The sequence below is a fragment of the Geotrypetes seraphini genome, chromosome 2 (genome assembly GCF_902459505.1).
Source record: "Geotrypetes seraphini chromosome 2, aGeoSer1.1, whole genome shotgun sequence".
Taxonomy (NCBI): Eukaryota; Metazoa; Chordata; class Amphibia; order Gymnophiona; family Dermophiidae; genus Geotrypetes; species Geotrypetes seraphini.
Window position 1 is genome coordinate 163,034,509 of NC_047085.1, and position 25,589 is coordinate 163,060,097.

At 41.3% G+C, this 25,589-nt stretch overlaps 1 protein-coding gene across 4 annotated transcripts in view; it reads right to left on the reverse strand.

The window, feature by feature from the left end:
* Positions 1 to 25,589, reverse strand: part of LOC117355521 (cadherin-19-like) — a 277,325-nt gene that overhangs the window by 81,851 nt on the left and 169,885 nt on the right. For all 4 annotated transcript variants that reach the window (XM_033934214.1, XM_033934215.1, XM_033934216.1 and 1 more), the window contains one exon: positions 22,309 to 22,445. In XM_033934214.1, coding sequence (XP_033790105.1) covers positions 22,309 to 22,445 — 137 coding nt within the window. The remainder of the gene's footprint in view (positions 1 to 22,308; positions 22,446 to 25,589) is intronic.

Below are 25,589 nucleotides of genomic sequence, written 5' to 3' on the forward strand. Positions count from 1 at the left end.
CAGTTGAAAATCAGGATCCAGAGGATAAAGCCTAGCCATAGTTTTAGAGAAGCAGAAAGAGCTTTCTGGGGTATCCCACTGTTCCGACACCAGACCAGTAAACTGCGGGTGGGACAGAAAAAAGGAGGATAGCTCATTAGAATGGTCCATGAATGAACACAGAGATGTAGAAGGTTAAGAGTCCAATGTAAGCTCTTTCAGGACATCATAAATGAAATGGTAGACATAGACAGACCTAAAAAGTCTGCTAACGGTGGAGTCCTCACCCAAATCCAGACCCTGAGGTATTGTGCAGTTTACTGAATAATGGAGATCCATAGCTGATTTAGATGTAAGAGTTTTCACCAGGTTTTAGTTGGTATAAATCCTCATGCCCAAAATTGGGTGCAGATCCCACTGCCAAATGCTAATATCTATAAATGGCACCCCAGGTCTGAGCATTACTTTTTAATGGGCATCATTTATAGAACTGAGTCTATAGTACCTATATATCAGCACCCTGTTAAAGACTTGTCTCCTTAATGGGGTTCGCTTAGTTGATACCAAATGAACTTTCATATATGATACAGTGACCAAAATCTGCTGTTGGGTAGGAGTACATGATTGAATGTATAATAATAATAATTTTATTTTTATATACCACATAGTTCTGGGCGGTTCACATACAGTAAAAATTATACAATCAATGAATAAAATACAATTTACTAAAAGTACATTAAAATCCACTAAAATATGCAAGCTATGAAAACAATATGCAGTTACCAGTCAGAATTCTAAGACATCAGTTTACAAATTTGTCAAATAAATTAGGTTTTAGTAGTTTCCTAAAAGACATATATGAGTGAGCCTGAGAGATAATGGTACTTAACCATAAGTTAATTTTACCTGCCTGAAAACTGAGCAATTTATCAAAAAATCTCTTGTAACAACAAGACTTGATAGTTGGGAGAACAAATAAATATTGCCCTCGAGTAATCCTATTAGGTTTGTATCGTTCAAAGCTTGAGGACAGATAAATAGGCGCCATACCAAACAACACTTTAAAACATATACAACCAAATTTAAACAATACTCTAGCCTCAAAAGGCAGCCAGTGCAACTGTCAATAAGATGGGGTAATATGGTCATATTTTTTCAGGCCGAAAATTAGGCAGACCGCCGTGTTCTGTATAAGTCTCAATATCTTTTGAAGTGTTTTATGAGATCCCACATACATTATATTATAATAATCCAGAACAGATAAGATGGAAGATTGTACTAATAATCTAAATGATGCACTATCAAAAATTTTTTTTATCGTTCGAAGTTTCCACAAAATTTGGGATTAATACATTTGCCAAGAAAATAGGACCCCCAGAATACAATGTTCTATATAGCAATGTTACAATTTTAAAAGAGATCCTGGTAGCTAGTGATGTTCCATTAATACAGGAGTGACATGATCATAATTTTTGCACCATAAATCGGCTAACTTCTGGGCTAGTTTAAACATCTAAGCAGAGACAATCTAGTGAAAGCACATTTCAACAGTCCTGCCAGCTTACTACTAACACAACACTAAGGATGCAGAGATTTGATATCTAGCATGGTACAGACTGAACCTACATTAATGCACAAAAGCATTTTTTTTTTCAGTACAGAGGAAAACTGAACTCTGAAAGTAAGTTGAGTATCATGAATGACATATAGGATATGAATGGCATCCTGTGTAAGAATAGTCTCTCTCATAATGCCAAAATGATAAAGAGAAGGTAAATTATTGCTCCTGGAGAACAAAATTGCTTCTCTTTTCTCAGCATTCAACTTATGTTTGTTGGTTATAAACCAATTTCCAAGTGCTCTGAGTCAGTAATATTGTGAATCTCTGGAGAACTGTAAGAGTCAAAAGTGCATACAGAAATGCTGTGAATCCTAGAGACTGTGTTTAAGTAGCAAAGGGAACTATGTAGATATTTAAAAGAATAGGAGTTAAAATTAACCCTTATTGGACCTCACAGGACAGAGGATAGAAAGCAGATGCTCATGTAGGAGCTCCTGTACTTTTAAGAGCCAATAGCCAAGTGTCTTGTTGATGTGAGATATTGTTAGTGAGTGAGTCCAAGTGCTGGTATGGACCACTGCATTAATGACTTTTTTGTGACAAACCTAAGCAGTTCTGAATGCACACTAGTTGAGAAAAAATGCCCTATCCGAATTAACTGCAATTTTTAGTGATTTCTAGCAGGTCTGACTCATGATAATTATTTTGGCTCTTATTTAATAAGACGCATTACCTATTAGTGTGGTCCCATCATTTCACAATTGTGCTATATTTTCACTATCTGACCACCATGTTTAATTACTTTGCACGCGCACAGACCACAAATTTGGTAATTCTGTCACTCTGCTGACTTCACTCATATCTGAACAGTTCACATCCTAGTTTCACTAACTTTCCCGCCTACCTGTATACTCACATACGCATTACGCTATGATTTTTAGATCATTTAGAGCACCATGGCACACATCTCTAATAGGCAAATCACATCAAATTAAATCATACACACATTTACATTTTTAGGACCCCTGAGGAAGACCTTTTTGGCTGAAACATGGACTGTATTGGGTCCTCTTCATTGATTCAAGTTGTGGATGTACTTCACTGATTTTAAGATTGTGAACACCTTTCTTCTGATATTTCTAAAGCCAACATCAGTAACATTGAACTCCACTGTTTGTTTTGTTTTAGCTATTAGTGTAGCAATTCATATGTGCAACAATTAACACAGCATCTTAGCAGTTAGCATGCAGTCATTTTCACAATAACAACCTAACAGGAAAAGGATAGTGGAATGGGTGCGTAAAAAAGGGCAGGAAGTGTGCCTTACAGTTAATGAGGGGATGGTTACTACATATTAGAGAATGACACAGTGGCAGTTACCCACAGCTAGGCTGCCTAAATGGTGTGTGTGTGTGGGAGGGGGAAGTGCTCACTGCGGAGAATGGCCTTGTCCTCGCAGTTAAGAGAGGGAAGGCACGCAATCATTGATCACGCGCAGCCCCCTCCCTCCCTCTCCCTTACTTTTGTGGTGCTTTAGTAATGAAACTTATTGAAGCATGCCTGCAGTCGCAAGTGTGTGGGCGGATGCTTCTCCTCTGACACAACTTCCGTTACGTCAGAGGAGAAGCTTCCGCCCACACACACGCAACTGCAGGCACAGGCAGGCATTCTCCGCCGGCTTCAGTACGTTTCTTTACTAACACACCGTGAAGGTAAGGGGGAGGGAGGGAGATTCTTGGGCCGCTGAAGGACGGTGAGGTGGCGAGAGGGAAGGGTGGATGCTGCGGGGACAGGGCGGTGAAGGGGATGGCAGGGACGGGGTGGTGAAGGGGACAGTGGGGACAGGGCGGTGAAGGGGACAGTGGTCTGTTGACGGAGCAGTGACGGGAACAGATATTTTCCACATGTCATTCTCTACTACATATTAAATTTTTAATGCAGCAGGTAAGGTGGTGTAATTAACTCCACCTCAAGAGATATAGTCAACTGCATAACATTATCTGCCATTCTGTTAATGGGCATTTTTTTTTTGTACTTTAAATGGATGGGAAAATGCCAGGAATGCTCCCACCAGCTCTCACACAGCTCTTACACTTAATATGTGACAATGCTTTTAACTGTTGGTGTAAAAACTGCACAGGTTAGCAAAGAGACCCCTTAAAAAAAACTGACCAGATATTCAGGCCAAATGTCTGTAAGTTTATCTAGTGAATATTCATTGTTTGTCCTAAAAATTAGACCTATTTGCAACTCCCCCCCCCCTTTTTACAAAACCATGCTAGCGACAAAAGCCCAAAAACCCTTTAAATCTCTATGAGCTTCAAGGCAGTTACCGCAGTGGCAGCCACTAGCGCAGCTTGGTAAAAGGGGGGAAAATTATGTATCCACAAATGTTTTTATTTGTACCACAAAATAGAGGGATATCTACTACTATTAATCATGTCTATAAGGCTGTACACATCATATATAGGTACTTTCTCTATCCCTAGTGGACTCTTACTCTAAGGGCTCCTTTTACTAAGTCACGTTAGGGCTTTAATGTGCGGAATAGCGCGTGCTAGGCGTTAACACCAGCATTGAGCATTAGTTTTTCCACGTAGCGTGCGGTGTAGCACGCGGTTCATTTCCTGCATGCGCTAAAAATGCTAGCATACCTTAGTAAAAGGAGCCCTAAGTTTTTGTAGCTGGGAAAGTGGAGGATTAGGTGACTTGCTCAGGGTCCCAAAGAGATGCAGTGGAAATTGAACCCAGTTTCCTAGGATCCGAGTCCACCGTACTAAGCATTAGGCTATTCCTCCATGCCAAACAGTTGAAATGGAATTTGAACTTGGGTCCCTTGGTTTACAGTCTACTGTGCCAACCACTAGGCCATTCTTCATACCTGCATCAACTGCACAATCACATTTTGGACAAACAAAAAAACCCCACAAAAACTGCATAGTCCGTTTCTACTCTATTGTATAGAAGGAGGCTCATTTTCAAAAGAGAAAGATCCCAAAAATTGCATAAAGAGGCATTTGAATGTTTCCTTGCTAAAACGTCCAAATCACTGTTTTTTTAAACCCATATTATAGACGTTTTTCTAGGTTGGTCATCTCCTGTTTGTCTAAATTTTGAGGTAGTGTGTTGAAGACCTGTTTTTGGACAGGCTTAGGACTTGGACATTTTTCAGTGATCGAGCACTTGACAAAATGTTCAGGGCACCATTTAGATGTTTGGGGCTAGAACAATTTTAAAAATGAATAAAGGTCAAAAAGGTGCCCAAACTGAACAGATGACCTCCGGAGGGATTAAAGCATGACCCTCCTCCCACCACCCAAAGATGTGAAAGAAACAATTATATACCAGCCTGTATGACTGCTTCAGATGGCCACACAGACATTTCAGTAGAACAGAGGGACACCCTTGGGAGTACTGCAGTGAAAGTCACATAAAAAATCCCAGGAACATCTCACCATAGCCCACTTATATTATATGGTGAGCCCTCCAAAATACACCCAAAATCTACTGAACCTACATAAAGATGACTCCTGCAGGCATAAGGGCTATTGTTGTGGTGTACAGGTGGGCACAGTAAGTTTTGAGTGGGTTATGGTGAGATGCATACCTGGTATTTTTTTATGTGATATTCACTCCAGTACCTCCTAGGGTGCCTCCCTACTCTGCTCAGATATCTGTGTGACCAGTTTGCTAAGAATGCTAGCTGGTTCTATATTTCAATGGTTTGTTTGTGTGCATTTTTCATTTGGACTTTTTTTTTTTTTACAAAATTGGTCCTAAAAGATAGATGCACTAAGCTCAAAGCTCTAGAAAATATTTATTTTATAAAGAAAAAGTTGTTTTCTCTACTGGATTTTTGGTCGTTTTCCCCCAAAATGTCCAAACTCAAACTTATGGGCAGTGGCAAGAGTTAGCTCCACCCACCCCCATTGCGTCAGCGAGGTCAGAGCCCAAACTCCCCCTTAAAAGGGGTTGAGCCAACGGCACGCAGCTCTTTGGTGCGCAGTGAAGGCTAGCAGCAAAGGCGCTCGCCTCAGCGAGAGCACCTTTGCGAAGGGCCTCAAGAAGGGCCAAGTCACTACACCGAAGGACACCAGGAAAGACAACAAGCAGACAGAGAGAGAGAGGACACCAGCAGCAGGCAGAGAGGGAGAGAGAGAGGACACCAGCAGCAGGCAGAGCAAGAGAGAGAGAGGACACAAGTGGCAGGCAGAGAGAGACAGGACTCCAGCAACAGGCAGAGAGAGAGAGAGGACACAAGCAGCAGGCAGAGAGAGAGAGGACACAAGCAGCAGGCAGAGAGAGAGAGAGAAAGGACACCAGCAACAGGCAGAGAGAGAGAGGACACAAGCATCAGGCAGAGAGAGAGAGAGAGAGAGGACACCAGCAGCAGGCAGAGAGAGAGAGAGAGGACACCAGCAGCAGGCAGAGAGAGAGAGAGAGAGATAGGATGCCAACAGCAGGCAGAGAGAGAGAGAGGACACAAAGCAGTTACAGAGAGCACTTACAGGTCACACATAATCTGTTAACAGTTATCTTAAAGTAGGAACGACAATGGAAGCAGAGGGAAACCAGAAGATGAGCTTTCCAGTGTTCTGCACAGACTGTCATATGTATGACTACCTCCCCTCGGGGAGACAGTCATATGTATGCTCAGTGTCAGGAGCTGAAAAGCTTGAAGTAGGAAGTCAAGCGACTTGAGGACAAGATACAAGAGCTAGAAGGACTTTACACCACTAAGGACCCAACCGGGACAGCTGAAGACTTCATGAGTGAGAGACACATTGAGGAGGAAATCAGGGAACTCGAGAAATTCATTGAGGAAGCATACAGGAGGAGGGTGGAAGAGAACGAACTTCAGATGAAAGATGAAGTTACACCAACACCAACATGGAAGGGAGAACAAGAAACAGATGACCTCAAAGAAGACACCCACAGAGGAAAACTGCACGAGGGGGAGAAAATGGCTAGTTGATGCCCGGAAGAAGAAACAGCGAAGCACACTGAGGACATTGACCACAGACCAAAGCGAAAATGGAAGAAGGTAAAGTCAGCAATCCTAATGGGATGTGGCATGTGGACAGCCACATAGTAGGAGGGAGAGAGGGAGAGAGGATCTACTGGTGACCTGCCTCCCATGAGCGATAACCAAGGACATCGTGGACAAAACTGGAAAGATCCTGGAAGGAGCGGAGACGGAGAGACCACAGTAATGATCCACATCGGGACGAATGATGTCAGCAGGAAAGACTACAGAAGAAGCACGCTGATAGAACAGTTCAAGATCCTGGGAAGGAAGCTGAAGATGAGGACCCAGAAGATAGCGTTCTCAGAGATCCTACCGGTACCGAAGGCAGATGTGAAAAGGCAGGAGGAACTACAATCAATAAATGCGTGGATGAGGAAATGGTGTAAGGAAGAACTGGACAACGTTCTGGGGCAAGAGCAAGCTCTACAGGAGAGATGGCACCTGAGCATGGCGGGAACTAGACTTCTAGAAAACAAAGTCAGGCTTTAAACTAAGAAGAAGGGGAAAGCCGACAGTTGACCAAGTGTCAACGATTCGGAAGAAGGTATCCCGTGAAGATACTAAGGGGAAAAAAGGCTGGGAAGAAACAAGGGACAAATTACAAGGGACAATCCCTCGTACTGAGTCTACTTGACTACTGTAATATCGCCTATTTAGCAATTTCCCAAAAGAACATGCAGCGTTTACAATTGATGTAAAATGCAGCGGTCAAACTGATCTTTGGGCTGAGGAAGTTTGACCACGTGACACCCTACAACCGGCAGCTGCATTGGCTGCCAATGGAGGCGCGCGTAAAGTTTAAATTTGCCTGCTTCTGCTTCAAAGCACTACACGGACTTGCCCCTAAATATATAACTGACCTTTTCGTCTTCTCAGCCAACAGACACAAGAGAAGCTCACATTCCAACTTTGTTTCCCCCCCAGTGAGAGGTTGTAAACTGAAAAAACACCATGAACACCTTCTCTCGCACCAAGCAGCATCATGGGGTAAAGACCTAGAACAATTGCTTTCGCCCACTACTTATGAGGAATTTAGGAAACGTCTGAAAACACACCTGTTCCTAAAGTATCTAGACAACTGATCCTCTCTTCTCTCTCCCCTCTATAGCGATTAACTTGTTCTATTGATCACTCTCTCCTCAAAAATGGATTTCCTGTCCTATTAACCCTCTTTCTTCCTCCCCTCTTAAAGTCAATCAATTTGTACATTTGCTTAATCTTTGTAAACCGCATAGAACTTCACGGTATTGCGGTATATAAGCTGTTATTATTATTATTATTACAGGAGTCGACTAACCCAGAAGAGGAGGTTAGAAAGATTGTAGCAAAAGAGGAGAAACCAAAGACCGAAGCACAGGGAAAGGAAATGAAGATAAGAAAATACCAGGATCTAAATTGTGTATATACTAATGCAAGGAGCCTAAGAAACAAAATGGGGGAATTAGAAGCCATGGCCAATGCAGAGGACATAGACATCATTGGAGTCGCTGAAACATGGTGGAATGAGGAAAACAAATGGGATACAGCATTGCCGGGGTACAAGCTCTATCGCCAGGACAGGTCAGGACAGAAAGGAGGTGGAATAGCCCTATACATAAAAGAAAGCATACATTCAACAAGAATGGACACAGCAGAGACGACCAACAAGCTGGAATTTCTATGGGTTAAAATACTGGGAAGGAAAGGGCCTGAAATAAAGATGGGCCTATACTATCGTCCACCCGGGCAAACCGGAGATATCGATGAAGAAATGGAAGCCAAGATGAAACAAGAATGCAAAAGCGGCAACATGGTTATTATGGAAGACTTCAACTACCCCGGGATAGACTGGAGTCTTGGAAGCTCAAGATGTGCTAGGGAGACAGAATTCCTGGAGGCTACACAAGATTGCTTCATGGAGCAGCTTGTTAGAGAACCAACGAGAGGAAATGCCACTCTGAATCTAATCCTAAATGAGTTAAGGGGACCTGCAAAGGAAGTGGGACCATTGGGAAACAGCGATCATAATATGATCAAGTTGAAGGTTGAGGTTGGAATACCGAAAGGAAAGAGAACCATAGCGATAACTTTTAACTTCAGGAAAGGAAACTACGAAGCAATGAGGGAAATGGTAAGGAAAAAAAATTAGGAACACTTCCAAAAAATGGCAAACGGTAGAACATGCCTGGTCTTTTTTCAGGGACAAAGTGAGCGAGGCGCAAAATCTGTACAATCCCCAGATTCAGAAAGTGGTGCAAAAAGAGTCGAACAAAAGACCTGGCATGGATAACTAAAATAGTGAAGGAAGCGATAGGCAATAAAAAAAATTCATTCAGGAAATGGAAAAAGGACAAAACTGAGGGGAACTGGAAAGAGCACAGAAAGTTCGAAAAGCCAAAAGAGAGTATGAAGAGAGGCTAGCCAGGGAAGAACGAAATTTCAAAACCGTTCTTTAGATATATTAAAGGGAAGCAATTGGAGGAGGTGGGATTGCTAGATGACAGAGACAGGAAGGGAGTGGTGAAGGAGGAGAAAGAAGTGGCAGAAAGACTTAACATGTTCTTTTCATCTGTATTTACAAATGAAGACACAACCAACATACCAGAATCTGAGCAAATCTTCAATGGAGATCAAGCAGAAAAATTAACATTCATGGAGGTGAGCCTTGAAGACGTACGCAGGCAGATAGAAAAATTAAAAACTGACAAATTCCCGGGTCCAGATGGAATCCATCCATGGGTTCTGAAGGAACTAAAGGAGGAAATAGTGGAACTACTGCAGCAAATTTACAATCTATCCCTGAAAACAGGAGTGATCCTGGAGGATTGGAAGATAGCCAACGTTATGCCCATCTAAAAAAGGGATCAAGAGATGACCCGGGAAACTACAGACTGGTAAGTCTGACCTTTGTTCCAAGGAAAATGGCGGAAGCACTGATAAAAGAAAACATTGATGAACATCTTGAAAGAAACGAACTTCTGATAACCACCCAACATGGTTTCTGCAAGGGGAGATCGTGCCTAACAAACTTATTGCACTTCTTCGAAGGAATTAACAAACAGATGAATAGAGGAGACCCCATAGACATCATATATATAGATTTCCAAAAAGCCTTTGACAAGGTACCCCATGAATGCCTAGAAGAACCATGGGGTTGAAGGAGATGTACATAGATGGATCAGAAACTGGTTGGCGGGCAGGAAACAGAGGGTAGGAGTAAAGGGCTACTACTCGGACTGGAGGAGGGTCACGAATGGTGTTCCGTAGGGCTCGGTGCTCGGGCCACTTCTATTTAATATATTCATAAATGATCTAGAAACAGGGACGAAGTGTGAGATAAAATTTGCGGACGACACCAAACTATTTAGTGGAGCTCGGACTAAAGAGGACTACAATGAATTACAAAGGGACTTGAACAAACTAGAGGAATGGGCGACGAGATGGCAGATGAAGTTCAACATTGAGAAATGTAAAGTATTACATGTAGGAAGCAGAAACCCGAGGTACAACTATACGATGGGAGGGATGTTATTGAATGAGAGCACCCAAGAAAGGGACTTGGGGGTAATGGTGGACATGACAATGAAGCTGATGGCACAGTGCGCAGCGGCCGATAAGATAGTGAATAGAATGCTAGGTATAATCAAGAAGGGTATTACTACCAGAATGAAAGAAGTTATCCTGCTGTTGTATCGGGTGATGGTGCGCCGCATCTGGAGTACTGCATCCAATACTGGTTACTGTACCTTAAGAAGGATATGGCGTTACTCGAGAGGGTTCAGAGGAAAGTGACACGTCTGATAAAAGGGATGGAAAACCTTTCATACGCTGAGAGATTGGAGAAACTGGGACTCTTTTCCCTGGAGAAGAGGAGACTTAGAGGGGATATGATAGAGACTTACAAGATCATGAAGGGCATAGAGAGAGTACAGAGGGACAGATTCTTCAAACTTTCAAAAAAATAAAAGAACAAGAGGGCACTCGGAAAAGTTGAAAGGGGACAGATTCAAAACGAATGCTAGGAAGTTCTTCTTTATCCAACGTGTGGTGGACACCTGGAATGCGCTTCCAGAGGGTGTAATAGGGCAGAGTACGGTACTGGGGTTCAAGAAAGGATTGGACAATTTCCTGCTGGAAAAGGGGATAGAAGGGTATAGAAAGAGAATTACTGCACAGATCCTGGACCTGTTGGGCTGCCGCGTGAGCGGACTGCTGGGCACGATGGACCTCAGGTCTGACCCAGCTGAGGTATTGCTTATGTTCTTATGTTATGTTCTTAATTTATTATATTAATATTTTTTTCTTTCACTATAAAAAAAAGTTTTACTTAACTTAGGACTCCTTTTATAAAGCTGCAGTAGAGGTGTATGCCGTGAGCTGATGGGGTAAATGTTCCGATGCTCATAGAAATTCTATGGGCGTCAGAGAATTTAAGAACATAGGAATAGCCTTACTGGATCAGACCAATGATCCATCTAGCCCAGTATCCTATCTTTGCGGAGTCCAATCCATTTCACAAGCATCTGGCAAAACCCAAATAGTAGCAGCATTCTAACGTCCCATGTCTGTCTCAATGGCAGACTATGTACTTTTCCTCCAGGAACTTGTCTAGGCCTTTTTTAAAAAACAGCTACATTAACTACTCTTACTACATCATTGATCCACTTGTACCCATTCTACACCACTCAGGATTTTGTAGACTTCAATGATATCTCTCCCCAGCCTTCTCTTTTCCAAGTTGAGTAGTCCTAACCTTTTTTCTTTTTCCTCATACGAGAGGAGTTTCATCCCCTTTATCATCTTAGTTGCTCTTCTTTGAACTTTTTCTAATGCTGCTATATCTTTTTTGAGATAAGGAGACTAGAATTGAATCTACCGTATTTTCACTCATATACCGCGTACCCGTGTAAAACGCGCACACGGGTATAGCGCAAGGGGAACTGTAATTTATGTAAATAAATTTTTATATACCGCGCATGCCGCCCCGACTCTCCTTTCGCCCGCCCCGACTCTCCTCTGGCCAGCCCGACTCTCCTTTAGCCCGCCCCGACTCTCCTCTGGCCAGCCCACTCTCCTTTAGCCCGCCCCAACTCTCCTCTCCCCCTTGAAGTCCTGTTTCCACCCTGAAAGCCTGATGCCCCCCCGACGTCCGATTCACTCCCCCCGAAGGACTGCTCACGCTCGAACACGCATCCGCAACCCCACCCCGAAGGACCGCTTGCACCCCCACAGCCTCCCCACCCCCCTATCATGTAGAAGTTTCCTACCGTCGTCCTGCTGCTTCCTGTGCCGGCAGCCTGCCCCTTCTCTTAGCCCTGCGTCTATGCTGCTTCCTCTTCCGGCGGTCCCGCCCTTTCTCTGACATCAGAGAAAGGGCGGGACCGCCGAAAGAGGAAGCAGGGTAGACGCAGGGCTAAGAGAGGGGCAGGACTGCCGGCAGAGGAAGCAGCAGGACGACGGTAGGAACTTCTACATGATGGGGGTGGTGGAGAGGCTCTTGGGGTGCAAGTGGTCCTTCGGGGTGGGGGTGCGGGTGTGGGTGCATGTTCGAGCGCGAGCGGTCCTTCGAGGTGCGGGTTCGAGCAGTCCTGCGGGGGGGGGGGGTGAATCGGACGTCAGGGGGGGAACTATGTAAAAAAAAAAGGGGATAACGCGCTCACGAATATAACGCACATGGTTATACGCGGTTTGTAAAATCGTGTATAACGCGCGCGTTATATGCGTGAAAATATGGTAATACTGAAGGTGAGGTCACACCATTGAGCGATACAGATGCATTATAACATTCTTAGTCTTGCTAACCATCCCTTTTCTAATAATTCCTAGCATCCTGTTTGCCTTCTTTGTCACCACCGCACATTGGGCAGAAGGCTTCAGCATATTGGCTATGATGACACCCAGATCCTTTTTTTGAGCACTGACACCCAAGGTGGTCCCTAGCATCTGATAACTATGATTTTGATTATTCTTCCCGATGTGCATCACTTTGCATTTCTCCACATTAAACTTCATCTGCCATTTATCTCACCATCCGACAGTAGAAACCTCTACTGCGGCTTTGTAAAAACCAGCATTAATTTCACAATAGTATTGGTCCAATCAGTCTGGGAAGTTTCAACTAACATGTTTCAAAGCTTATGGCTATAGAAGTTTTTGAGCCTTGAGTGGCTTTGCTGAGGCCCTGTGAGAATAATTATGTTTACAGTAAAACTTTTGATAGTCCAGGTGGATAAGTGAAGATACATGTTGGTTACCCAGAGTATATATACACTGTGAACTGAAAAAACACACCAAAATGTTTTTTGTCATATCTTCCACAGAACTCAGCCGATTCTTATGAAATTTTGTGTGTCATGTCCTGAATGAAGTTGGTGTAAAATGTTGTAACTATTTCCTACTGCACCACAATATTACCTTGTGATAATGAATTGTGAACTGAATAAAAACACATCAAAAAGTTTTATAGCATATTTTGCAGAAAAATGTAAAGCCAAAAGTAATGTTTCAATTAAACAGATGTTTGAAATGCACTCCCTTCACATGAAGGCATACCCTCAGTTTTGGCTGCCACTGATCTATGGACTTGTAAATGATGCTCTACTTCAACTCAGCCCAAACATAGATGAGGTGCTTTTTAAGGTTTTCAACATCAGATATCACTGTCTGGTAGACGCGTTCCTGTATCAGCCCTCAGATTTGGTAGTCAGCTGGGTTTAGGTCTGATGAATTTGCAGGCCAGAGGGCTGGACCAATGAAATCTATGGTTTCCTGATTTAGCAGTTTTACCATGTCCTTTTCCTGATGTGCAGGGGCATTGCCCTCTTGGAAGATAAAGTAGTCTCCCGACAGCTTCTGTGTCAAGAGGATGTTCCAGTAGCATGCATCATTGATCTTAACCCCAGGATAAATGAAGATGTGAATCCAAGTTTTGTGATTGCGACCAAGACGATTGACTGATTGGCTGAAAGTCAGGTGGGTCCATAGTAGGTGTTTGGCATTAACCTCACGCTTCAGTGTTGTTGAAGGCACGTACAGGTGATCATTCTGTGTTTTAATCAGCGGAGCTACTATGAATATCTTTTCATCTGTAAGCCAGATAAAGTTGACATTGTGCTCCAGCTACTTGGTCATAAGCTGCTTGCACCATTTAAGAACATAAGAATTGCTGCTGCTGGGTCAGGCGTATGTCTTTGTTATGTAAAGTTATCTCTTGGACACAACACTTTTTAAGACACTTTAGGGCTCCTTTTACAAAGGTGCGTTAGAGCTTTAACGCGCGGAATAGCGTGCGCTGAATTGCCACACGCACTAAACCTTAACGCCAGCATTGAGCTGGCGTTAGTTCTAGAAGCGTAGCGTGGGTTTAGTGCACGCTGAAATCCTGCGTGCGCTAAAATTGCTAGCGCACCTTAGTAAAAGGAGCACTTTATTTCATATAATCATTAATTATCCTAACAACAGTTTATCTGGCTTAGTCTTGCTTCTCTTGCTATTTGGCGAGTTGTTCAGTGTGTTTGCTGCGCATCCTCCTGCCTCACAAGATAGTGTACAACATCAATGTGCTCTTGTGTGCGAATCGAGTGTGATCATCTGCTGCCTGGCTCACTGTCCACAGTGCCCCATTGCTTGGATCTTGCGAATAAGCATATCAAGGCCATTTTTGTTCCAACCCGTCTGTGGGAACTTTTTCAGCAATCATCGACTGCTGTAATCTTTCAGCAGTGCCAAGTTCTTTATCAGAATTTGGTCTTCTGCGGTGAAAACCATTTTGATACAGAGACTGTGTACAAACTATCATCTGCTTCTGCGCATATCCCATAGCAACGATTCATTTTCACAAGATAGTGTGTGGTGCATCAACTTCATTCAGGACAAAATGCATTCAATTTTATTAGAATCAGCCGAGTTCTGTGGAAGATACAACAACAACAACAACAAAAAACATTTGGTGTGTTTTTTTTTTCTTTTCTTTTTGGTTCACAGTATATATATCTAAAACAACAGTAAAACATATCAATACTGAACATATTTACTGATCATTTGATGAGCTTCAGATAGAAGAGTGGTGACTGTTTCTCTTACTTTTATCCAAAAGAATTTGAAGGAATAGGCATCAGTAATAGTTGAAGATGATCAAGAAAATTAAGAAGCTAATAGAAGTTTGTGGCATTAGAAAAAAGAGAAAGGCAGAAGAAAATAAATGACCTTTTGTTTGCAATTTCCTTAAACTGACAGCATAATAAAAGTTATTTACATCACTTTTTTTTCCAGTTATTAAATCAAAGAGGGATACTTGCAGGCTGATTCCTGTAAGACAAAAATTAAAGAAAAAGAAAAATAGCTTAGAGGCAAGGGGAAATGAATTAAATATAAAGTGAATTCCCAAGAACTCGTACTATCTGAATGGCCTTCAACAAAGTTTATTTTATATTTTTGTTCATATGTTTGTATAAATGGTACAGTCATTGACATTATCAATAAAGAATGAGAGAACAAACACACTGGGAATAGAGACTATTTATACAACAAATAACTTTGTGTTTCTTGACATTGGAAGCACTGGCATTTCTCATGCTGCGGGCGACATTTAGCCATTGTAGTTGTAACATTTGTTCTTCCATCCATCATTGTTTTGTTTTAGAGGACATTTAGAAACTAAGTCTTCTTAAAGAGTATCCACAAAGCCATTCAGTTGTTAGAATGATATACCAAAGATACCTGCCATTTTTCCATGTCACCTTTAAGTTTCCTGACAATGGACTATTTGCGATAAATTTCCATTAACATGGTTCAAATAAATTCCAGGTAATCAAATTACTATAAGCCAGGGGTAGGGAACTCCGGTCCTCGAGAGCCGTATTCCAGTTAGGTTTTCAGGATTTCCCCAATGAATATGCATGAGATCTATGTGCATGCACTGCTTTCAATGCATATTCATTGGGGAAATCCTGAAAACCCGAATGGAATACGGCTCTCGAGGACCAGAGTTCCCTACCCCTGCTATAAGCCTACTGACAAGAATGTTTCTATCAACAGAATTTCAACACAATACAAAGGAATCTACTTATGAGTTAAAACATTTTACTGCTGTCATCTCTAGAGCAGTGAAGAATCCATGGGACCAATAGATCATCAAGTGTTTGTATGTTGAAGGGGTATCTAAATTCAAGAAAACTTTGGAGAAGTATAAAGGGGATGAAGGAGTGTAACTGTCAATTACTGTGGAAGGGATAATGCAGCTTTATATGTCTTCTGTTTATTTAATGAGCTTATGTATGTTGGTTGTAACCACCTAGGTTTTAGGTGCAAATACATTTTTAAAATAAATAAATAAAAGGGGCACTCAGAGAGGACAAGGCTTTAGCAGAGAGACTGAATTAATTATTTGCTTCTGTCTTTAAATTGTAGTGAGCTACTCAATGGATAATATTTAGTAACACTGAACTGGGCACTTCTACAATATGGTTTTTGACTGCCCTAAGGGGTGGAACTGGGGAGAAGCCAGTGGTTATGTGAATGTCAGTTATATTCAGTGCTGGGACCTGCAAAGTTAACCCAACTAAGTTAGGACAGCTCAAAAGCTGTACTACTTTGACTGGGTTAAGTGTGCAGGGCCTGGCACTGAATATCAGCTGGGATTTACCTAACTGTTATGGTCTTTTAAGACACCCCCACCATCCCCCTCCTGGCTTTTGAGAAAACCTCCTCTTCTCCCTCCCCTTAGTCTGCATGAGGCACAACTCCTTCCTCCTGAAAGACACCCCAAGCTACCCCTCAGGCCTACCTTATATTCCTGGAAGTATAGGCGGAGCAATGGGGGAAGAAGTGAAGCCTGCCCCTTGTGACTGCCATAGGAAAATGGCTGTTGTGACCTCTTGTGGCAGCCTCACAGTACTACACAAGATTTGCACAGGAGGCAAATATCTTTCAATTGAAAGGAAACTCTGGAATAAGATAGCATGGGATAAACATGAAAGGGGACAAGTGACCTGAGAAAATACTTCTTCATCGAAAGGGAGGTAGCTTCAGTGAATGGCTTCCTGGTGGAGGTAGTGGAGATGAAAACTGTGTCTGAATTCAAGAAAGCTTGGGACAAGTACATAGGATCTCTAGGATATTAGACGGGATGGTAGATGGCATAGATGGGCAGACTGGATAGGCCATATGGTCTTTATTTGCCTTCAATTTTTATGTCACAGACTCCTGAAGAAGGTACTTTTTATTTGGTACTCAAACACCTGCAGCATTGAATCTTTTATTATATTTACAGAATTGAATCTCTGCTTTTAATAAAAGTTTTTAGGTTTCATTGGAATAGCTACGTTTTTTGGGTTATGCTGTGGCTCTGTACTGTATATTGATTGGTTTCCCTCTTTTTTTTGGGGGGGATTCATTATCATATGTATCTTTTGTTGATTGCAGTTATTTTATGTTATCTAATGTTGTATGACTTGCTTGTGTAACCATCCTACCACTTTCAATAAACATATAAACACCTCAGCCAAGGAAACAGATTGCTAATCATCCAACTTGATCTCTCAGCGGCTTTCGATCTAGTGGACCATACCATACTTCTCCAGATTCTAGACGCAATAGGAATCTCAGGTAAAGTGCACAACTGGTTCCAAGGCTTCCTTAAAACAAGAACATATAGAGTCAAGTCAAAAGAAATTCTATCAGAACCATGGTCTAACCCCTGCGGAGTACCACAAGGCTCCCCCCTCTCTCCCACACTTTTCAACCTATTCATTGCTTCCCTAGGCAGCACCCTAGATGCCCTAAACATAACTTCATTCAGCTATGCGGACGACATAACCATCCTCCTTCCATTCGACATCCACGACCCCATCTCCACAGAACGCCTGAAAACTACAATGGACACAGTAGAAAAATGGATGACAAATCATAAGTTGAAGCTGAACACGGACAAAACTAAATTCCTACTATTAGAGAAGGACAAAAAACCAACCCTAACAGAACTGGAAGTAAACTCAATCAAGTACCCAATACAGAGTTCCCTCAAAATCCTGGGAATACAACTAGACAGAGGCTGCACTATGCAAACACAAATCCATAAAATCATCCAAAAAGCATTCTTCACAATGCGTAATCTGAGAAAAATAAGAAAATTCTTTAATAAAGACCAATTCAGGATCATTGTCCAATCCCTCGTGCTAAGTATGGTAGACTACTGCAACAGCCTTTATCTACCTTGCCCAGTCAACACAATAAAAAAACTACAGACCGTCCAGAACACAGCCCTCAGACTCATATACTCACTCAGCAAATACGACCATATTACCAAAGCATACTTAGAATCTCACTGGCTACCAATAAAAGCAAGAACACAATTCAAACTCTACTGTCTCCTATTCAAAGTAACCCACGGCGCGGCACCCAGCTACCTAAACAACCGTTTTCACTACTATCTCTTATCCAGAAGAAGGAGAACACAGAACATTTTCACCTACCCTCCTCTCGATGGTACTCGACGCAAGAAACTTTATGACAACCTACTAGGGACACAGGCAGCTAATATTGACTCCGACATCTCAAAATTATTGATCGAAATTACAGACATAAAAGAGTTCCGAAAAGAAATAAAAACACTACTGTTCAAAAAATATCTCCCATCAATCTAAACCGCCATCTAATGAGTTCCCAATCAATTCCTTAGGGAACAGAATCTCTTTATCCAACCAAAATAAACACCCCTACTGTCCATATCATCAACATTAATTAATCAACAGCATGCAAACATCAAAACAATAAATACACCTCCGCTTACAGGCATATGATGCTACTCTCCATCCGAAGAAACTTGACTCAGCTCATGAAACATCTTTTGTAATCTAGAATATATGGTAATTCTTTATTATCCACCAGTTGTAAATTGACTCAGTTGCTATGTAACATCTCCTGTGATATTGAATGTACTATAATTCTTCAATATAAACTGTAATTAACTCTTCTCCTGTAATGTAATTCTACTGGAAATACCCAGATATCTTCTTTATTGTAATCCGTGGCTATGTTACATCTGCTGCGATATGTATTGTAACTCTTCACTGTTACTTGTAATCTACTCTTTTCCTGTAATGTAATTCTACTGGAAATGCCCAGATATCATCTTTATTGTAATCCGCCTAGAACCGCAAGGCACAGGCGGAATAGAAATCCCTAATGTAATGTAATGTAATATTAAAAAAAAAAAAAAGTTTATGTTTGGAAACATCTCTAGTTTCCCACTTGTTTGTTTGTTTTTTAATTGATCTTCATCTTCGTGGGGACATTGTGTTGCTTCTTGTGCTTCCATTTCAGTGAAATAGTTGATACATACTTAAACTAACTTTCATTCATAGGCAAAAAAAAAAAAAAAAAGAACTCCACGACATTAACGCATGGCCATTAATAGAAAAATTTAAAAATTATCCATTTTCCTGCCACAATATAAATGACCTTAATTTGCTGTATAAACCCTCGTAAGGCACACTAAAACAATTTTTTACTGCATGCTTATTAAAAGGGCCCTTAGTTATTTGGCTCTATAGGCTTCTGTAGGAGAACAGACAAAGAAAGATAAAGAGTGACTGGTGTGTCTGAAGGAGAATGAGAAAACATATACATTCTTTTTATAACATTGGCATTCGTACAACTCCTTCATACATTCAAGTAATTAAAGAAAGACACAACAATTTTAATAATGGCAAAGCATGGGCCGCAGCTTTATTAAATTCATTCATCCAGGTATCATATATATAAAACATTTACCTTACAAAAATAATTCAATGTAGCTTCACAACCACAACCTTGGAGCTATTCGGTATCGAACTAGCCCATCTCACAAATCTCACCCCTGGTGCTAATCAGTGTTGAATTAGCCCAGATCACAAAATTCCTCCCATTCCACCAATCCCCCACTTCCCTCAGCAATACTCGTGGCATTGCAGAGTCATGCCACCACCCATGACAGTTCCACACATGAGCAGAATAAGCACATATAAACACACAACTTCTTAAGCCACACAGTTCAACAATTCACCCCCATATACCACATTCCCAACCCAAGCTACAACCAACCCTGCCCCAAACCCACCCAAACCAAGGCCCACCCAATAGGGAGGGTGGGAAAGGAACAAATTTAAAAAAACCTACCTATCCACAACGTCCCTCAATCCCATCCTTCCCCAAAATATTATTAACCCTAAACCAAATGCCCACAACTTCCTTCCCAATCAAAACTTCTTACCCTCACTAACTACCCAATCCCTTTTCCTTAGCTCCCCATCTACCAATCCCATTCCACCTACCACAAGCACTTCCTGACATTCCAACCCCCTCCCTTCCCCTACTCCAATTCCTGAAGGGTTGGCTCAGCTCAATGTTATCCGCTTACAGATAAAATTGTAAGCTCCCAAATATTTATAGTCAAACAAAAAATAGAATCCACCAAACTATGCTCTTAAGTTTTAGTTTTGTAATCCAGAATTTTAATACCTCCAAGAGTCTAAAAAATGAATACCTAAATCTACAGTTTCTCAACCAAACAGTTACTCTCAGGTTCTATATAGGTTACCTAACGTTGAATGACATAATTTGCACACAGATCCAAGATCTGTGATCAACTTAATATGAAAATTGGCATTGATTAGCCACTCACTGTGAAAGAGTTAATTCACTGATTCATAAGGCTGTACACTATCAGACATCTGAGGCTTTTCCTTCAATGAAGAATGGTGCTATTGCTGAGTTAACGTTACTCGAATGGCAATCTGATGACCCTCTAAAATATAGAGAAAATATTATTTGAAATAAGAGATCAATATAAGAAATTAATTAGTGAGTTTCCAAAGGGGTTGGATATTGTATGTTGTGCTTTGTGACCAGTCAGGCTCTGTGCCTGCCATGGTCCCAAGGAAATTTTATAAGAAAGGGGGAGGTAGACTCAGAAAGCGGTCTCCACAGGCTAAACCACAGAGCCAGACAGTGTAGCCTGATGACTGGCCAGACCCAGAATGGGAGAATATAGAAACCCTCCCTAGTCACTGCACTCCTTTAATCCCACCTAAAAACATAGGTTGTAAATCTGGCCTTGTATAGGAAGCCTGGCAGTGTCCCTAAGGTCCACCGGGGGAGCCCAAGAGATCCACAAGCTAAAGCAAGCTCAGGCCAGTTAGGGCATGGCTCTACTCCTGAAAAGGCTGCAGATTTGATTAGGCTGTATGAGAGGATAGGGAAGAGGAACAAGCCTCTCCCCAACTCGTCAGAGTAATGTGCCAGACCCTATGGAAATAGAGGAGGCAGGTTCCTCTATTGAATTAGCACCACCATCCCCAGAGGAGCAAATGGAGTTCCAAGAAATGCTGATTCTTCCAGGAGCCAGAATTGATGGACGTAGGCTTGGCTACCAGGCATTCCTGAATATAAGAGCGGTGAGTTTTGTTTTTGAAGCTTGCTGAGTTTGGGACATTGTAAGAACATAAGAATTGCAGCTGTTATCTTGGGAAGGAATTCTGAAAGCAATTTAAGTAGCTTTGAAGGCAAACTTGTGACAAACTCCCTGTCCCCAGCTGTGCTTGCTAGCAGCTGGAGGCTTCTATACGTTTGGCTTGAATGACTGTTTAAAGTTTGGACTGCCACAACTGAAGAAAGTTGTACTTACCTAAAATCTGTTTTGGACAGGCAATTAAAAAAGTCTCTTGAGAATGAGGGAACTCTTTGGGAAGAAAAAGTGAAGTTTTGTTTGGTGAAATTCCTGACAGACTTTCAGAAGTTTTCTTTGATAATTTTTTTTTTTGTTGTTCCCTTTCTTTTGTTGTGGTGCTTAAATTCACTGAAGGAAATAGGCACACCTCGACCAATGAACCCGGGTTGAAAAGTTATTGTATCACAGAACCTGGTGTTCTGCATGTTTGATTCTTACCTTTCTTTTGCCCCTGCAGGGATAACTCCATCCTGAATAGCGCGCTTTGTCCAGTCATTTTGCCTGTGACCACTTGGGGCGCTGTTGGCTGTTCTAAGAGATTCCAGTGGTTACAGCTTGTAATTGATATACTGTAGGTAGCCAATCTTCGCATAATAGGTTTGATGGCCATGGGAGGGGCATCGGTGGGTCATAGGCATGAAGTTATAAAATAATGGCAATGCGGACTTAACTTTGGGTTCTGAATTTACACTTGTTTCTGACAGGCTTATGTTTGATGCCCAAACCTCCTCTTTTACAAAGCCATGCTAGTGACTGCTGAGCGGCAAAAGCCCTGAAGCCCTTTAAATTCCTATGGACTTTGAGACATTTACCACAGTGGCAGCTGCTAGCACGGCTTTGTAAAAGGGGGGTAAAGTTAGGTGTGAGTTGCATACTTTATAGAATAAGGGCTTAGTACAGATATTTTTGATGCCTACATTCCCCCCCCCAAAAAAAATTTTTTTTTAAATGAACTAGCTCAGTCAATTATCTCTATATTGGAATGTACAGTTGTCATAACAATTATGTCACATTTGACTAACACAAAATCTATGAGGGGATGCTGAAAAGTTCTCAGCACAGCCAACCAACTTTCTAAATTCTGAGCGTTATTTTGCCACTGTAGCTGAATAGAGTGTTATCTTATTTCATTAAGCGCCAATTTGCAGAAGTGAAATTATGTTTTTTTGACATTGTTTGAGATCATTGATTGAACCATATCCCCGGCATTCTCTTCTTGGTTGGGCTGAGGACTTTTCAGCACCCCCTCGTAGTGCTCCATAAATTACTACTTACTTGCTTCTGTGGCTTTAACTGTTAAATTGTACCAAGGCGTTACTTCCCGGTCCAGAGGTTTAGTGACAGTAATGGTTCCATTGTGTGCATCTATATGGAACAATCTGTTTAAATGCTTGCTATGAATTAGAGAATACCTATGCCAAAGAAGAAAGGACAGTAAATAATTATAAGAAAACTCCTCAGGGAAAAGCAAATTTAGTCAAGTAGACTGGTTGTCTGAAAATTGCCCAGATTTTACATGGCTAAAAATATAGGTAGGCCAAGTTCAACAATACATGTCATTTAGCTAAGGAAAATGTAGGCAGCTCCAGGATTGCCTTTAGCAAGAGTGAAGAAAGGAAATAACATAAATAGGCTACAGTTTTATGCCCACACATGTTGTTTCCCTAGAAAAAACAGCCACATAAAAATAGCTGCAAATCTCTATGGATATTTTTTCCTTGGACATTTTTAAAAGAGAGAATATGCTTCTACTTTCCCTTAGATATGTGGTATAAACTCTGCATGCCTATGGATTTTCCATGGATAGACAGATATGAACATTTGCCCTGTAGAGGATGATTTCCCAAGCTATGTGGGAAGTATGAAGTGCAATGTATACTCAATGTATAGTTGAGCTCTGAAATGTATTATTAGAGGACATGGTAAAAAGTAATTAATGTGACTATTTTTTGAAAAAGGCTTGGGCAATTCCTGTTGGTAAAGTCCATAAATCATTGTTACAAGGGGGCGCTGAAAAGTTCTCAGCCCAACCAAGAAGAGAATGATGTGAAGCTATGAATCTTACAAGTTATTCCACACTTCTCTTGCCACTTGCCACTTTTCATTTCAATTAAGCAAGTGCATCTAGTAAATGGGCACAAGTATAGAGAAACATGGAAACCAAGCCATTGTGGCGACACCAATAAGGTTGGCTCTTAGGCATTGGTTGAATGAGGCATTATGACATCACAGTAGGAGGGACTGCTGAAAAGTTCTCAGCCCAACCAAGAAGAGAATGACCTGGAACCATGAATTTTACAAGTTATTCCACACTTTTCTTGACACTTTTTTTTTCATTTCATGTCATTGAAACATAAAGTGTCAGGAAAAGTGTGGAATAACTTGTAAGTTTCAGGGCTCCACTTCATTCTCTTCTTGGTTGGGCTGAGAACTTTTCAGAGACCTTTTGTAAGGAAGTCCAGAAAAGGCTATTTTTTAGGATTCTACTAGGTGCTTGTTACCTGGATTGGCCATTGCTAAAAATGAGATGTTGGGCTAGGTGGAAGTTCTTATGTAATTATTTTTATTGGCATATTTTGCATGTTTTCACAAAAGGAAAATAGGAATATTATTTCTCTTTGAAAATGTTCTAAAGAAAGTATGCATGGAAATCCCTTTCAGAACTGTTGTATTAAGCCAGTACCACAAATGTCATAGATAATAATGTTATAAGCAAATAGAATTGATCACACGTATTTGTAAAGCTTTCAGCAGTAATTGTTTCAGGAAATACAGTGGTGCCTCACACAACGAACTTAATTCATTCCAGGAGCAAGTTTGTTATGCGAAAAGTTCGTTATGTGAAACGCGTTTTCCCATAACAATACATGTTAAAAAAAATAATTCGTTCTGCAGCATAAAATATGCTAAGATGACATAAAAAAAGATAAATTTGTCAAAATGGTGAAAATGGTGGTCTTGCTGAGGCCAAACTCTTTGACGAGGTCACACTGTTTTACCCCACATTCACTCCTTCTAATTATTTCCCGTTTCATTTCAACAGAAATCACCTTCCTGCTTTTTTTAGAAGCCATGATATATAAAAAATATTGAGTTTATCTTAAAAGGACGACTGTATACAGTGAGAGAGGGCAGTTAAGCGCAGTGACTAACGACTGCCTGCAGTGCCTGCGCGGAAGGATGCAATACATCGGCAGCTCGGGCGACTTCGTTGTGTGAAACGAAGTTCGTTGTGTGAAACGAAGTTCGTTGTGTGAAGTTCGTTGTGTGAATGAAGACATGAAGTTCGTTGTGTGCAGCGTTCGTTGTGCGAGGCGTTCGTTATGCGAGGCACCACTGTATATTGAATTGAATCAAAATTACACTTATATTTGTAGAATTGCAAGTGTTTATAATCAAATAGGAACAAAACCAATGGCATACAAAGTAGGGGAGACGGATCATGTGCTATCTCAAAAGCCATAGTGCCAAGTTTAAATTTCACACTGTCATCTATATAGAACCAATGGAGATTTGTAAAAAAAAAAAAAAAAAAAAAGTTGATCTATCAAACCAGAATTGCACAGGGACAGAAATTTCACTCATCCTCACCTATACTCAATAGAATCTTCCACATACCATAAGAACATAAGAATTGCCATACTGGGACAAACTGAAGGTTCATCAAGCCTGGTATCCTGTTTCCAACAGTGGCCAACTCAGGTCCCAAGTACCTAGTTAGATCCCGAGTAGTAAATCAAATTTTATGCTGATTATTTTAGGAATAAGCAATGGATTCCCCCAAGCCATCTCAATAATGGCCTTAGGATTTCTCTTTTAGGAAACAATCCAAACCATTTTTAAACCCTGCTAAGCTAACTGATTTCACCACATTCACTAGCAATGAATTCTAGAGTTTAATTACATGTGTGAAGAAATATTTTCTCCAGTTTGTTTTAAATCTACTACTTAGTACCAGCTAAGATCCATTCCATCCCCACAATTCATTCCTCTATCCCTACCCATACCAGGTGGAGTTGTCCCTATAATTTATTTACTCAGTTTATTCCGAACCCTCCCCCATCAAAGAATAAAAAATAAATAAAACTCCTGTGATTTTTTTGGGATGGTATTCACTATTCAATCACTGAGTGTTCCAATTCTTAGGGCTCCTTTTACAAAGGTGTGCAAAGCGTTTTAACGTACACTAACCTCACGCTAAACGCTAATGGACATGTTAGCAGTTAGCACCTGCATATATTTAGCATGTGCTAAATGCACACTAAAACGCATAGCGCACCTTAGTAAAACAGGGGGTTACTCTAGTGTTCTAGGTGACTTTCTGGGCATTCCAAGCCTCATTCTTGCATTCCAACTGCCTCTCTCAGTGCATTCCAAGCCTCATGGCCAAGTTGACTCCCTTGTAGGGTTACCATATTGATCCAGAAAAAAAGGAGGATGGATTGGAATATCTGGATTTTACTTCCATTGAAAGCAATGGAAGTAAAACCCAGATGTCTCAATCTATCTTCCTTTTTCTGGAGTCATGTGGTAATTCTACTCCCATGGTTGGCGCT